Source organism: Caretta caretta, chromosome 4 (genome assembly GCF_965140235.1).
Source record: "Caretta caretta isolate rCarCar2 chromosome 4, rCarCar1.hap1, whole genome shotgun sequence".
In the NCBI taxonomy this organism is placed as follows: Eukaryota; Metazoa; Chordata; order Testudines; family Cheloniidae; genus Caretta; species Caretta caretta.
Window position 1 is genome coordinate 41,061,630 of NC_134209.1, and position 16,818 is coordinate 41,078,447.

General features: G+C 38.9%; 1 protein-coding gene across 6 annotated transcripts in view; it reads left to right on the top strand.

Annotated features, from left to right (window-relative positions):
* The window catches only part of GSTCD (glutathione S-transferase C-terminal domain containing), a 129,130-nt gene that overhangs the window by 17,090 nt on the left and 95,222 nt on the right, over positions 1-16,818 (top strand). For all 6 annotated transcript variants that reach the window (XR_007356185.2, XM_048846648.2, XM_075127561.1 and 3 more), the window contains 3 exons: positions 1,824-2,285; positions 7,588-7,842; positions 8,546-8,639. Coding sequence is in view for 5 of the 6 variants with exons in the window: in XM_048846648.2 (XP_048702605.2) it covers positions 1,824-2,285; positions 7,588-7,842; positions 8,546-8,639 (811 nt within the window). In the remaining variant the exon portion in view is untranslated. The remainder of the gene's footprint in view (positions 1-1,823; positions 2,286-7,587; positions 7,843-8,545; positions 8,640-16,818) is intronic.

Below are 16,818 nucleotides of genomic sequence, written 5' to 3' on the forward strand. Positions count from 1 at the left end.
TTCTAAGTTAGTTAGATGCTTTTGAAATATTTTCCCTGGATCTCAATTTTGTTAAACCTTTCCATAGGTAAACCCCTTCATTCCATCCATTACTACATTTTATCCTCCTTTTACATTGGTATAATTCCTTTGAAATACCATTATAATTGTGTAAAACTAGAGTAACATAATGGTAAGTGAGGCCCGATAGATGATACTAAAATACGGTGAGTGGGGGTAGATAGGGGAGTTGTATCTTTTAAGTCTATCCATGTATACAGTTGTTAATTTAGGATCTTAGAAGTTTTTTGTATTTAACAATAATTTCTGTTAACCTTTAATTTTAATACGCTATAAATTACATAAGCTCCTAAAATTTGGTATTTTAAGAAGTTATGAAATTTAAGCAATAAGCCAAGAGACCAAACAAAAATTAGTTGCAGGGTAGAAAGGGTCTTTAACTAACGATCAAACTAAATTGTATTGTCAAGATTGGGCTACTGTAAACTATTCTACGAAGTGGAATTGTCCGCTGGACATAGTACTTGGTGCAGACTTGACTAATAATAAACTTGTACTTCCTAATTATTACTGTTAATTATGACTATTGCTATTTCAAGCGTATGTACTCTTATCAGCGTTTATATATAAACAAAGGATGTGGAGAGCTTTTTGTTCTGTCATTTGAAGTGTTAAGGGACTTTTTTTTTTCACTTGTGGCACTGTTAAGAATTGGATTTCACCGATATAAGATTGTTTAGAGATATTTTGAAAAAAAACAAGGACACAGGTAGAGATCAAATTTTGGCTTGATATATCGTGCCATTCCTCAAAAGGGGCAGCATTTAAGTGTGTAGTTTGCAGATTATTACAAATAAATTGGGGAAACAATTTCCATGAAAATCCGTAACATTCCAGTGAAAAGAGATTATAATCTGAGATTATGCAACTAATTTTGTGTGTGTGTGTGTGTGTGGAAAGAGTTGCAATGGTGAAATAATTTTTATGAAAGTTATGACTTCTATTTCCCATAGCCCCCAAAAGAGTGATGGGAGTGAATTAAGAGACTCTGCTAAAGAAGAGTATTTGATGCCATAAATTCAGGATTATTGCACCGGTGAATAAATCCAACAAGAGGAGAAGTTTGAGTTTAAAGACAGTTGTAAAAAACTTGGGTAGAAATAATGGAGGAAAGTGGGGCAAGAATTAGAAAAATTGGAATTTTGTTAAGATATCATTACAGTTGGACTCCTATATCTTAAATTTCTGCCATCACAAGCAGAAAAGCAGTTCCAACATTGTGTAAAACATTTCTGAAATAGATTTTCTGTAAAATAAATGGCATTTGTGGGATTCATAGATGGTGCGATATTCTGTTTTTACTGGTACTCATTTGAGATGACCAATGTAATTTAGTCATGGCTTCATCTCTTCTGGATAATACAGCCATCCCAAATTGATGCTGAAGAAAGACATATATACCACACCAGACCAACATTAGTTCTTTTTATATATAAAATTTAGTTTCCAGACTTATACTGGAAATTAGTCTATTAAGGGTTTCATGTAAACTAACAAAAGCAAGGAAATTCAGAGAGCTTAAACTTCATCCTGTTCACATAAAACAATGTAGCATGCATATATATATGTGTATATGTACCTTGAGTTTCTGACATTGCAAGTACACATGGGAAGGCGTGGCATGCATGGCATGTTAAGGATGGAGTTTCAGCCTTTCCATAGAAGCTCTTTACAGGATTTAAGTTATGCCCTTAATTTTGAATGTCTGCGTTATAATCCAAACAGTTCTAATGAGACTGTGCTTTTTTATGTTTATATGACAGGTTAGTCAGTGGACCAGACTTTGTGAGATCAGCATCCCTCAGGCTGTTGAGAGCTTATTGAATGCATCTCCTGATCAGTGTCAGGCCATTCCACCTGAGGTTTTGCTTCTTGAGAAGAAGCTAGGAGAACCTGTCAGAGTGCACAATGATGACAAAATTCGACGGCAGAAACTTCAACAGCAAAAGGCAGGTAATAAGACTGCAGTGCCTGCCCTCGCTAAAAGAGCAACAAAAAATCTTAGCCCAGAAGAAATCAAGGACCAAGAACCTGCAAATCTGGAACTGAGAGTAGCTTTCTCAAAATTAGTTGTGCAGGAAATACCTGCTACAACCAACAGGGAGCCCTCTCACATCAGGAAAACAAAAACCTCTGATCTCCCACCTCTGGAGCATGTTTTTGCTGAGGGGCTTTATTTCACTCTGGCAGATGTAGTGCTTTTGCCATGCATCCATCAATTCTTGGTAAGAAAACAGCTTCTGTAGTTAATAAATAGTGTCCATGTCTGTTAGAGTCTGAAAAGTTACATAACTACTTGATATAAGACACAGTCAAGCAAAATATTTACTATGTAACCCTACGCAGCACAGAATAGTTTCCGTTAATTGTTTTGTATGTGTATCACAGGAAATGAAGAGTTTTCTCTATCTATAACTAAAAGGTAAAATATATGAGAGACAGTTGTTGGTAAGGGGCCAGATGAATCCTATATATTACTATTAGAGTATACTGAAATATACTTCTGGACACAGGATGTTCAAAAAGTGTTTCTTTTAATACTTATTTTAAGCACTTTCATTAGCCATTTATTTTTGTGCTGTGTGTGTCTTCACAATGGGCTGGGTCTGCTAAAGCAAAGTAGAGCATGACTTCTGTCACATCTGCCATTTGAAACTCGGTGTCACTTGGTGTCGGGCTCCTTTAAGGGGAGATGGGGCCAGCCACACTTATGCCATAATTAATTAGCTGTTTCCCAGACTGAAAAGGTGGGACTAAGGAGGTTTAGGTGATACTTAATGGACACCAGGCCATGTAAGAGGGCTAAAAAGCTCAACTTGGGCGGAACCACAGAGAGTGGACAGGCTTCTTTGGAAGGTTCTGAGTGAGGGTCTGCAGTAGACTGAGGGGTGCTAGAAACTCCGGGGAAGAAGTCTGAGAGTTAGAGCCAGAGACTTTAAAGATAACCTGGAAGGGACTAGAAACTGAGCCCGGAACAGGCTAGAAAGGAGCCCAGGTGGGGAGAAAGTACTTTTTTTTTGTTTGGACTTCCTACCTCAAAAGAGAATTGAGGTCAGAATGACCCATCTGAAGGACTGAGCCACATGACCTGCCAAGAGAGACAGAAAATCCTGGGGAGGAGGAAACTCAGGCAGGGAGTGCCTGCAGAGTCACACAGGGCCATCAGCGACCAGAGATGCTCCATGAAACTCACGTGAAAAGCTGTGACATCCCAGACAGTAGCCTCTTCCATACCTGAAGCAGCATACCAAGGAGAGGGGGAAGCAATAGGCTGGGAATCAGTTGTGATCCAATCTGAGGGGTGTGGCAAGTGAGAGCACTACATGGAAGATTAGAGAAGTCTAATCTGGGGATCAGGAGAGAGGAAGCTATGTTTATGTGGGGGGGCTGGAGTCCATCACTGTGAAGTTTGCAAATTCCAGAAGACTCCTGTCATGAAGCAAATCCTAAATATTTTTTTAAATGTATGTAGATTCCCAAACTAAAAACTTGTTAAACTGGGTTTACATCTGTAAATACCAAATACTTAATGGGTAAAAAAACCCTTATTAAGAGAATACTATGCTTTTCTCAGTTACTAAGGGTAACTTGTAAATTCAAAGTTAAAGTTACTCATAAAATCAACCACCATCACTCTGTGTGCTCAATTAATCTTAATTTTGCCTCTCTATGCCGAGGATACCCCCAAATCAGGAGATACTCCTGTTTTCAACAAAACACATCTTTATCTCATCTGTTACACCAAACAGTTAGCATGAATCAAACTAAATTATTTTTTGCTTGTTGATAACTGATTCTACACTGCTGTAACATTTAAACCTAAGTTCATCTCTTACATTGCTACAGCAAACAAGTCCTGTCTTTAAAACCAGACACAACTGACAGAAAGAGACGTGTCTGTATCTTTACTGTCGGTAATCAGATTCAGAACAGTCTTATGAGACAATTCTCCAGCAATAGTTAGAATTTCAAAATGTTTTAGTAGAGTTTGTCTTGCCTAGGAAAAGTGATCAAGTTTAGGTCTAAGATGTGCTAGTTAAACTTGACCTTAAACTCAACCTTTTTCCTACTATAAATGGAAGATAATACTTTGTAGTTTTAATTCAGCTGGTTGAGTTGTAGCCTAGCAGAGTGAATATTTACTAAAGTTGAATACACCCACTTTATGATCATGGGATCTGTATGCTCTCATTAAGTGCAAATTATAAATGGGGATAGAATTATAAAATGAATAATTTAACAAGATTAGGAGCCAAAATCAGGATGTCTTAGGCAGCTTTTTAATGGACGTTCAATTAATAAAAGTGCATTGTAATGAAGGTAAAACAAAAGTAAGTAGGAGTGAGAGAGTCACAGCTATAATTTTCCTGCATGCTAATTCTGACAACAGCATATTGGTGGAGCAAAGCAAAATTTGATTTTGATACAGTTTTGTTGTTTCTCTTGTTTATATAAATGTTACCCTGAATTGAAACATTTTTCAGATGAAACATGAATCTTTGTGATCTTATCAGGATGTGGGTGGACAGGTCTAAAAGAAAATGAATGTCTCTTAGAAAAGTGAGTGTGTTTTTTATGGAGGAAGTGAAAGGAAAGGAATGCAGAGATGACAATGGCATTTTAGTGATATAGCACCTTGTCTTTCCTTTCACACAGCAAAATTTAAGTGTTATTCAAGTATCATCCAATGGCAAACTTCCTCAGAGGTTAGTATTAAAGTTTGCCCTCTAGTGATCTCAAATTTCTTGAGATTTTCTTGGAGCTAAACTTTCAGATTTTTTTTTCTTTAAAAATGTATCCTTTTATAATACCTTATTCATTTTGACTTCTGACAGCCAGACTGTTTGTTCTCCTTTTTAATTTTTTTATACCTAATTTTTCTTTTCTACTATTCTATCATTATTGGGTACTTCCTGATACATTTCCTGTGGGACGGAGGAAATATCTCTTTGGCTCTGTTGTGGAGGTGCCACTGATTTATTACCTGTCCAAGGTTGGTTTTGCGACAAGTACACTACTGTAGCACTTGTTGCTAAGATGTCCATATATAGGAGGTCCTGAGAGAGAACATTTTGAGGGGTTAAAACTAAGAGATTGTCTATGCTGGGATTTCTTTGCATCAGTTTAGCTATACCACTGAAACCAAGATAAACCATACCTCTGCAAGTCACTTTTTACACGAGTGCAGCCCCACACATGTAAAATGCACTTGAAAGAACATAGCAATGATATCTGTTTCATTGGCCATGTTCAGTATTTATACTTCAGAAAAGTTTGATATCTGAACTGGTCCATGGAATGCCTGTTAGAGTCTATTGCCAAAAGGAGAGTTGTGTGAGTTTAAGCTTTGTATTTTGCTAAATTTTTTTGCTGGTGGTTGAAAACAGACAGTATGTTCTCCCAGAACTGCTTTTATCAGGTTCATAGAAGTAATCTCCAAAATCAAGAAAAGCACTTACTCACATTGGTACATGTAGTAAAACCTGCTATATAGCTCTTTGCAGTAAAAACGTGATCTCCAGATGACTCTGTGTATTGTCACAAGAATTTCCACCCAAGAGTAGCAATAAGGTTGTTCCTTTGAGTTGTGAAGAAGTTATTTTACAGTAGACTCCAGATTAGAAATACATCAGTATTTTTTTGTTTTTGTTTTGCAACCATAGGTAATTGAGGATTATCAATTACCTTTATAAGGATTGTTTCAACCAATAAAAGCTACAAAACAAAATGTTTTCTTAATATTTTAAGAATGATCAGATCTTCCAGCCTCATTCATTTTTCCGAGACCTTTCTAAATAAGCGTAGCATAATTTTTTATGATTGTTTGACTTATTGATGCCATGCCTGGGAAGGATTCTGGATCAGATGCTCGGTGGATTTCAGTAATCCAGTAAAAATCTAGTCCTTGTGTCTGCTCAGGGAAGTAAAAGAAAACAATGAGATGTGAAAGGAAGAAAACTGAGGGGGTAAATAAAGTATAAAGACTAGGAGTAAGTGGAAAGTGGGCACAATAGGTAAGTGTGAAGAGAACCAAGGATGGCAAGAGGTGTATTGAAAAATACTGTTTCTTTTGTTTATCATTTTTATAGTGCAAATATTTGTAATAAAAAATAATATAAAGTGATCAGTGTACACTTTGTATCCTGTGTTGTAATTGAAATCAATATATTTGAAAATGTAGAAAAACATCCAAAAATATTTAAATGTCAATTGATGTTCTGTTGTTTAAAGATGCAATTAAAACTGTGATTAATTGCAATTTTTTTGAGTTAATTGCGTGAGTTAGCTGTGATTAATCAACAGTCCTACATGATATTACTTATTTGCATGTCAGTCCTACCAACTGACCTTTGAAAAATCCTAGATCCACTGCTGCCCCAGAAAGACCATAGTACATTATTTAAACAGCCCATTCTAAATGCAGAAAATCAATTTAAAATGAACAGATTGTTTCAGTACAGATTAGTTGATGATGATGCAAAATAAAAATTACAAACTAGTAATTTTAAAATCCAGATACAGCCAGCTCTAAAGACGACAAAGTATTTTATCTGATTTTGGCATTAAACCCTTCCTCGTTATTTACACTCACAGTAATTCTCCCAAGTGTTTATACACTGTGACCGTAACCTATGTAATGTATCCTATACATGTAATTCCCATTGGCACTATCTGAATCGTATGTGTAAGGAGAGATGTACACTAATTGGTCCTCATTTTAGACCATCTAACCACTGAAAACTAAGACTGAAATAAATTGTCGTATCTCAATTTAAACACTTGCACACCGCATCTCCAAGTCAGCAGGAGAGAATGCAAGATTTCCTTTCTACCACACTTAGAAATGGCTCTGTCAAGTAAGCTCTTCAGAGTTGAAATATTGTCTGTAAAATGGCCAGCATGCTTTATGAGTGCTATATAAATAACAAAATAAAACTCTTATCTATTTTAACGGTGTATCTTAGTTATTTTGAAGCCCCTTTTCCCTTCAAGATCAGTTTAAAATATGAACCAGAATTAATTATGATGAACTACACTCAGCTTTGTTTTCTCTCCCTTTCTTCTGCTTTTTGGAACAACTAAGTGGCTACTTGGTCCAAACAGGTGGTATAAGGATTTTGGCTGACCATTCATACTTTACTTTTCACTATTTAATCCTGGGTTCTTCTTCCTTCTTCTGCACCCTTTTAAAGCAGAAACATCATTACAAACCAAAGTTATAACTGTTACAGTAGGGAGACTCCCAGGGGCCAGACTCATAATTATGATCTAATATTTGGGCAACACAAAGGTGTTACAGAATCTGTCCGCAAATGGACAGCAAAAAATTCCAGGTGTAAGGGAAGGTGCGGGGAGCTTCCAGGTGCTGTGAAGCCAGCTTCTGCCCCATCCACCTGTCCACCAGCATCCATAACATGTTGGGGAAAAGGGAGGAGCAGAGCTTTGCTCTATAGTACAGCTCTTTTATTCTGTGCATTTAGTGCAAAAAATTGCATTACTAAGTAAGATTTCTGCTTTATTGTCTAGGTTTTCAGTAAGAAGCACAACAAAAATCTATTAGATTTGCCTTTGATATCCAGTTGGTACCACAGAGTTCAGGAAGTGCCTGGAGTAAAGAGCGCTGCTGTCAAGTGCAATATGCAATTTCTCCAATTTCCAGATTTGCTGTCTTTCCCAGATGAGCAGCTGAGAGACTTCGATACAATTCCTGATGACTTAGAGGAAGAACATGAAGACAATCAGTTTATAGGTGGTCCAAGGCCAACCATGACAAAGTTAATGGTAATTCAGCATTTTAATTTATTGTTTTCGATGATGATGATGATGATATTATTACAGTTCTGAATTTAGGATAATACAGACCTCTAAGTAGTAACTAGTTAGAAGTGCTTGGAAAACACCGTTGGAAGCCTTAATCAGCTCATTAAGGGCTATTTCTATATTCTGGCTTCTGTCTCAGAACTACTGAGCTATAATTTTTTATTTATATATATATTTGTAATTTAACCTCTGAATAAAAAATGATAAAGTTTGTGACCGGAGGAAACCAGATTATAAAATTATTAAAGTACACAATGGTATTGGTATATATATTATGAAACAAACAAAAAAAATTAGGCTGTTACAGAACCAAAAATAAAATTGTCCTTTGGTATTTAGTTTTAATATTCTGTCTTCTATGATTTTTTCAGTTTTGTTCAGAGCTCTGAGTACCTTAAAACCCAAGTAAGTTTTGTCAAAGAAAATTTAAAAATCTACATTCATTTCTGCGTAAAAGATATGCATAGGAAGATGAAAGCGAAAGAAAATATAACTCCATGGTATGGAATGGCAGTAGCCCAACCATGTAGCTAAGGGCATCTTAGATCTTGATCACCATTAAAGTTGATGGGAACTTTGCTACTGACTTCAGTGGGCATAGGCTTAAACCATAAGGCCTGTTTGAATCTGTCTTTGAGAGATCAGGTTTTTTTCTTACCCACAGGAAAGCGGTATTGAAGCAAAGTTTTCTCCTCATCCCTGCCCTAGGTGGACCCTAGATTGGAACAGTCTACCAGCAGCAGTCACTCCTGGAGAAGGTAGGGTCTTTCTTTTTTCCTTTTCTTTTTCTTCAAGCTATTCCTTTAAAAAATATACTTCTTTTAATAAAACTACATAATGGTTTTAGTAGGAACAATGGAAGTGTACAGTACTTTCCTTGAATGTATGTTGTGTTTTTCCATTTATGTCCAATGCTATGTTTTCCACTGCAACTTCGTGATGGCATACTAATCAGTATGGTGAGTGTTGTTATGAATTATACACCCCCCCTGAAGCATCAGCAGATTCTAGTCACTTGCACAAGAAATCTTACATTAATTAGACTTGGAAACTTTGCACCATTTTTCTCTTGTGTAGGTTTACGATTTCCTCTTCAACTCCTCCAGCACATTAGGTAGCGTTCTCTGACTCCATAGAAGAGTTGGTAGGTTGTATTGAATTTGTACAGTTCCATGCACCACTGGGCCCTTTAATTCTTATTCGCATCTGTAAATTCCTGTGAGCCCAAATACCTGCATACTGAATTTTCCTGGGACTCTGAATGTTTTTGTCTGGTTCAAAACAGCAGTATTTCAGAAAATGATCTCTTCTCAGACCCTTGACAAATGTGTTTGGAACCTCTTGAGGCTTCTAGTTACTCAGACTACAAATGTGTTTTCTTCAAGGATTCAGACTTTTTTTCCCTTCATGGGAGATAGCTCCTCAGTCTGCCAGACATAGTGTTGTTTCACAAAAATCATTGCTGTCTATTTCCTTTTTCTCCTGTGTCCTGTGGCTAAGGCAAATTTTCCTTAGATAAGTAATTCTTCAACATTGTTTTACCAGTACTGCTTTAAAAATAAGGAAGTAAAAAGTAAACTGCCAAACCTCCACTGGAGGAGGCGTGGACAGAAGTGTAAATCAGTCTGTCTTAAGGCATTAATCCTAGTATTTCCTTGTTCACAAAACTCCCTTGAACTTCTGAGTTTTATCTTGAATTTTAGAAACCTTAATTGCCACATAAAATGGAATAATTTCCAGTTGCTTCAAATGCAAGCTAGGGACTGGATACAGGAATAGATTGAAAAGGTTTATGTTCTCTGATGTCACTGTGATGTAATCCCAGAGGAAGTTCCCCAGACAGTCAACACCAGGAAGAATCTAAAGGAGTACTTGTGGCACCTTAGAAACTAACCAATTTATCTGAGCATAAGCTTTCGTGAGCTACAGCTCACTTAGCTCACAAAAGCTTATGCTCAAATAAATTGGTTAGTCTCTAAGGTGCCACAAGTACTCCTTTTCTTTTTGCGAATACAGACTAACACGGCTGTTCCTCTGAAACCTGAAACCAGGAAGAATCTGTCAGTTTAAAGTGTTCTCTGTGGTCTCAAGGACTTGCTGTACATCTTCATTAAAAGTATAGTTGTGATGGCTATCTAGTTACATTGGCAAGGCTTCAGTTTTGGGCAAGGCCAGAGAAAATTAGGCAGTGCCAACAGAAAATGCCCACCAAATCTTAAAAAAAAATCTAGGTCTTGCTTTCAGCCACAAAAAATGAGCTGCTAGTGTTTGCTAGAAGGAAAGACTTGTGCTTTTTGGCAACTGGGTGTTTGAATTCAGAACAGGAACATGATTGTCATCTTATTCTTTCTGAGATGTATGACATCTTGTCTCCAACTGATACATTATTTCAGGGGTGGCCAAGCTGAGCCTGAGAAGGAGCCAGAAATTACCAATGGACATTGCCAAAGAGCCACAGTAATACGTCAGCAGCCTCCCCATCGGCTTCCCCCCCACCGCCGCTCCCAGCGTCTCCCACCCACTGGCAGCCCCACCGATCAGCACCTCCCTCCTTTACCGCACCTCCTGATGAGCTGTTTCATGGTGTGCAGGAGGCTCGGGAGGGAGGGAGGAGGAGTGAGGGCACTGCAGGCTCAGGGCAGGGGCCAGGAAGGGGTGGACTGGGAACAGGGCCTGCGGCAGAGACAGAGGTTGAGCAGTGAGTACCCCCTGGCAGATTGGAAAGTTGGCGTCTGTAGCTCCAGCCCCGAGTTGGTGCCTATACAAGGAGCCGCATATTAACTTCTGAAGAGCTGCATGTGGTTGACCACCCCGCATTATTTTATGTACCTAGTTTTTTATCTAGATTGCTTAACCCAGTGGCCACAAGGATACAATGTGTTTTCAGGAGTGCACTAAAACAGTTTGTAATGTTAGAAGTCATGGCGACGTTTTGCAGGCATCTCATATACTATCCATTGTCTTCCAAATGGTTACACACTTACCATAAACTATTCATAAAGCCATTGGAATTGCAGGGAATTTTTGTGTGAATCTAGTTCACTTACAGGCTTGCAGGTGATGTCATGGACTTGTACTATATCAACTGATACAGGTAGCAGGTTCTGTGTTTGTTCATGTAGGTTAGTAACCTCTGGAATTTTTTTATTCACACCACCACCCTGCTGGCAATGGTTGTTCTTGAGATTCTAATTTACAGGCTAGTTTCCTGAGCAGACATTTCCAGAACATGTGGATTCTGAATGGGAATTGCATTAGGATGTCGTAAAACAGATATTGGGACATGCCTATTCCAGATTTACAACTGCAAAATGAAGAAATACATATCCAGATAACGAGGAGTTCTCAGGGAAGGTACTCTAAAGATGATGGCCTAAGAGCATATTAGAATCTTAATGCCAGTATACTGCTTCTGTATTTATGTGAGCTTTCTAAACAGACTGTTGGAATCATGATGATAATTTTGGCCCTTTCCTGACAATATTATTTTACCTTGAAACATAGGTGCTGGAATTCTGGGTGTTGCTGCACCCCCTGGCTTGTAGTGGTTTCCATTATTTACAGGGTTTACAGTTTTGGTTCTCGGCACCCTCACTATAAAAATTGTTCCAGCACCCCTGCCTTGCTAGGACCTTGGCAGTCTGCTGTACATGGATTCTGTGTAGGCAGAGAGCACTTAGAAACAGGTCACTGGTCCTGAAGTACTTTTAGGCTTTTCATGGGCGGTTTGACTGCTGTATAATAGAGTTTATATATTTGTATATAAACTTGTATAATAGAGTTTCTCTTAAGTCCTACATATACTGCCAACCCCCATGAAGCTAGTGAAAGGTAACATCCCTCTGCAAAAGTGGGAAAGGTTTGCTTTCTTTTTTGAAAAGCACAAACATCATTTTAGAGACTGGTTGAATGGCCAGCACACTGAAATAACAAATTCAATCCACTTAAGACCCACAAGGGCGTATATGCAAACATTTCCTCTTTATGTGGAAATAAGATCTCTTGCCATGTAATATTATTTTGTGGTGCCCTTCAGTTCAGAAATTGGTGGCACCTGTGTTTGATGTAGGTGCGATCCTCAAAGTCCTGATAGCCCTGAGCTGCTTCATGAATAGATTTATGGTTTATAATTTAATATATCTGTCTTCCTAAGATTAACTTTCTGTTGCTGGTTTCCTGCTGAGAAATTCTCTTGCTGGAAAGTTATGCAACTGCTTGCATTATTGTTGCCCAGTTTCTTTTAATATTTGAAAGAAAAATAACCTTTAAGATAGGTTTCAGAGTAGCAGCCGTGTTAGTCTGTATCCATAAAAAGAAAAGTAGTACTTGTGGCACCTTAGAGACTGACAAATTTATTAGAGCACAAGCTTTCGTGAGCTACAGCTCACTTCATCGGTATGCATCCAGTGAATGAGCTGTCGCTCACGAAACCTTATGCTCTAATAAATTTGTTAGTCTCTAAGGTGCCACAAGTACTCCTAACCTTTAAGATAGAATCTCTCAGTATTACATAATGCTGTTTCAGACTTCTTGTCAGTTTGTGGATAGAGCCCTTGTGTTAAAATAATTTTCTAGTTTGGCTGATAAATTGCATAAAGGTGACAGGTAAAAGTTATATTAAAAGAGTCTAACGTTTGTGGAAGTCAAATTGATTTTTTTGTTTGCTTCCTGTCTTTGAATATTGGACTGGCAGTTTCCATTCACACTGTATCTAGGTGGCTGATTCCTTCTTTTGGATAGGAAAACGTCTGAAGAGGTGATTCATAAGGGCCATTATTTTTTGGAAATTTCTCTTGTTCTGGATCCAGTTTTCTGGGGGGGAAAAAAGCAGTCATAATTGACAGGGTATCCTGCCCATCCAGCTAATTCAGGGGTGGGCAAACTTTTTGGCCTGCGGGCCACATCTGGGTATGGCAATTGTATGGAGGGCCATGAATGTTCACGAAATTGGGTGTTCAGGTGTGTGTGTGGGGGTGGGGAGGGCGGTGAGGGCTGGGGCTGGGGTGTAGGGAGGGGGATCAGGGCTGGGGCAGCGGGTTGGGGTGCGGGAGGGGGTCAGGGGTGCAGGTTCCAGGCAGCGCTTACCTCAAGCCGCTCCCAGAAGCAGTGGCATGTCCCCCCTCCAGCTTCTACATGGAGGTGCAGCCAGGAGGCTCTGCGCACCGCCCTGTCTGCAGGCGCTACCCCTGAAGCTCCCATGGGCCACGGTTCCCAGCCAGTGGGAGCTGCGGGGGCAGTATGCAGAGCCCCTTGGCTGCTCCTATGTGTAGGAGCCATAGTGGGGAGGGCATGCCACTGTTTCTGGGAGCCGTGCGGAGCAGGGCAAACCCCAGACCCCACCCTGGCAGGAACTCGAGGCTGGATTAAAACATCTGGAGAGCTGGATAGCTAAATGGAGGAAGAGTTGGGGGTTTTTCTGGGGTTTTTTTGGAAGCGGATACCTTTTCCTGCTGGCAGGCTTGCTGAAATAGTCACAATAATGGCATCTGCACAATGGTTATGAGTGTTTTATTCAATCCTAGTTTGCCAAAAAAACCTCCAACATTTCTAGTTTTGTATCATCTTTGGAAATATTATTTAGGGAATGCCATACCATACCATCCAATAGCTCACCAAGTGTGCCTGCAGTGGGAGGTTTCTGCCTCCCTTCCCTCCCAAAACAACTCTACCTTCTTTAGCAAGATTGGAGAGGGACCCCATGGATTATGATTTCTGTACAGAACAGTGGAACCATACTGAAGAAAAAAATATATAGGTTAGAGAACTAGTGTTGCCTTTCGATTAGATTTAGCTACCAGTTCAGTTCTGCTGTTCTGACTGTTACTACACTGTATGTCATCTGCTTTTTTTTTTTACAGATGGAGACTGATTGGGGCTATATAAATTCTCAGTGTTTTATTATTAGACCCTACTTGACATGTAGGAAAACAAAGTGGTTGGATGTGACAAGATTTTAAATCTGGGTTTGAATAATGCATTTCTATTGTATAAAGTGGCTTTCAAACAGATTACTCCTATAGTTTGGTAAATAAAGTTCCTTTTATTAATGTTCATAAATTTGAGAAATGGGAGCAAATGTTTCAATTCAGATACACTTTGTTTTTATCCACAGTTAATTTAATTTGCTGCCAAATAGTATTTTCATTTAATAGTATGAAAAATATACTTGGTACTAGCTTTAAACTATCTTAAATTAAACATTCATACTTTGTATTCTGTTGCGAACATACTGAAGTTCGTAGAATGCATTTTTCACTACAGAAGTTTAATTGGACCGCCTTGCTGTAATAGCTCCTTATTACAGCAAGGAGCTTTTGAGGATGGCAGTACTAGCACGTTTTGTTTTAGGTTGAAAGCTCACGCTCAAATAAATGGGTCAGTCTCTAAGGTGCCACAAGTCCTCCTTTTCTTTTTGCCAAGACAGACTAACACGGCTGCTCCTTTGAAACCTGATAGTATTTCTTTGTATTAAACATTTATATTACTGTGGCATCCAGAAGCTCCACCCAAGATCAGGTACCCTGCCGTGGTAAGTGCTGTACAAAAATAAAAGTAGACATGGTTCTTACATTGCAAAATTTATAATTAAATGCTTTTTTGCTCTTCATTCAAACTGTGCCCTTGCTCTGTCTTATTGGTGAGGCAGAAGAAGAAGAGAAGTTAATTAGAGAAATGCGAGCAAAGGGACGAGATGAATTAGGCATTCAGGAGCCATGGTGCCTGGTTGTGACTCCAGGATCTTTGATGCCAGCTGGCAGAGGGCATGGGGTACAGAGATCCCATGGGTTCACCAGAGCAGTCATGTAAATTCTCAACTGAAAGCCTGTTTCATACTGGTCATCATAATCATTGAGAGATGTATATATGGAATATATGTGAGGGGTAATGTATGTATTCTAAAAATTATGTTTTATAGGTCTGTGGTTAAAAGCAGATCACTCATAGCTAGTGTATCTTGAGACAAACTTCTCCAGACAGGAGATGGGAGATGCTTATATCCATGGTGGACCAGTATGTATTGTATGTCATACATTAGGAGTCTGTTAGCATTCTAAGTCAAATGCTAATGACGATCTGGTAGGGAATTCAGAAATAACTTAACAGTAAGAAGTAAACAGTGAAGGGACCTCTAATTTGAGGTGAACATCAGAGGTCTATTCTGGTATGTTTGAGAGTGCAGAGAGATACTCTAGCATCCTTCACCTAGCAAGTAAACTAACAGTGGGTTTGCTTCATGAAAAAGGAATCTTAGCCAAGCTTGGTTGAAAACACTGGAAAGAACTTTGGGGTGAGATAAGCTTCTTTAGATAGGACCATAACTTGTTAGTTATATTTAAGCTCAAGAATATGTGTTTATGACTTTTTATATGTAACCATTTGTTCCTATCTCTCACTGATATTTATTTGAATTTCTATTCTGTCTTAAATACATTTCCTTTTGTTTTGTAATTGAACTCAAGTGCTGTGTGTGATACAGGAACAGTGGTCCAAGGTAAAACTGATTCAATGTGGCACACTGTTCCTTTGGGAACAGAGGATGTGGGATTCCTGTGAGTATCCAGTGATCAGGGGACATTTTGAAGGGACTCGTGGGCTGGGGGGCTTCTGTTGTCAATCTGCAAGGAAAAGACAGGGCTGGTGTAGCCTAGAGGAGTGTGCTTGAGTGGCTGACTGTGCTAACAACCAGGTGGCACATGCAAGACTCCCCCTCAGGTGGTAAAATGACTCAAACCTCTTGGTGCCCCAAGAAGTGTCACATCGGGCATTTTAGCCCAGTAGATGTGAATAGATTAGAAGGCTAGGATGGTGGGAGGAGAGGAAGTAAGAGGATATAAGAGTTGTAGAGAGTAAATAGAAGGATGGGATAACATGGTGGAGGTGGTAAAGATGAGAATAGAGGGTGCATAACAAAATACATCAGCAAATCGTGCAATATATAGATTAGTAGCAACAGTGGAAGCAGAGTGTCATAAAATAAAACAATACTGAGCTCAATAAGAATGCAAAATCAGTAGTGAGCAAGCTTAAAGTGTCATGTGACATTGTTTGAAAAATTTCTTCTGACAGGGTGGTGTCTGAAAAGTTAATTTTTGTGAAATAACTGTATGTGTGATGATGGTATTCTCTGGAAGATTTAAGATGATGGATGAGAGGTAGGAGACTATATTTGAACAGGTTTCAGAGTAGCAGCCATGTTAGTCTGTATCCGCAAAAAGAAAAGGAGGACTTGTGGCATCTTAGAGACTAACAAATTTATTTGAGCATAAGCTTTCGTGAGCTACAGCTTGGATGCTGTAGCTCACGAAAGCTTATGCTCAAATAAATTTGTTAGTCTCTAAGGTGCCACAAATCCTCCTTTTCGTTTTATATTTGAACAGGCTTCCCACCCAGATGAAGAACTAAGGGAGACTTAGTCTCTGGTAGGCAGCAGTGCAGGGTTCTCTACCCTATTAGCATTGTAATTGGTCTTGAGCTGGATCCTGAAGTCTTAATTTGAGTTGTTGTCTGTGCTCCTGGCTCTGTTTTTGTGGAAGTGTTTTTACCTTGAATTTCATTTTTTTTATGCCAGACCTTGTCTCCAAGAAGAAGACTGGGAGAGCCAGGGTCACTGAGCTACCCTGGAACTAGTATTGGTGATTCCTTTAGGTTCACCTGAAGCATATTGGAAGTATGGGGAGCTTTCACAACAACTGCCCTTGTTCTACTGGTAGATAGGTGATTTGAGTCTCCAAGGCTATCACCTTTCCTAAGCACTAAATTCACTTTGAAAAGAGAAAGGAGAAGGGGAGGTTAAGGAGAGAGAGGCTATAATTATTTTTAGAAGGAAAGCATTTTTTTTCAAAACAAACATTTTTTCAATTCAGTTGTGAAATTCAAAACCAGACAGTAACTAACTCAGTCTGCTTGCTTGGGACATACTTTACCTGGGTGTAGGAC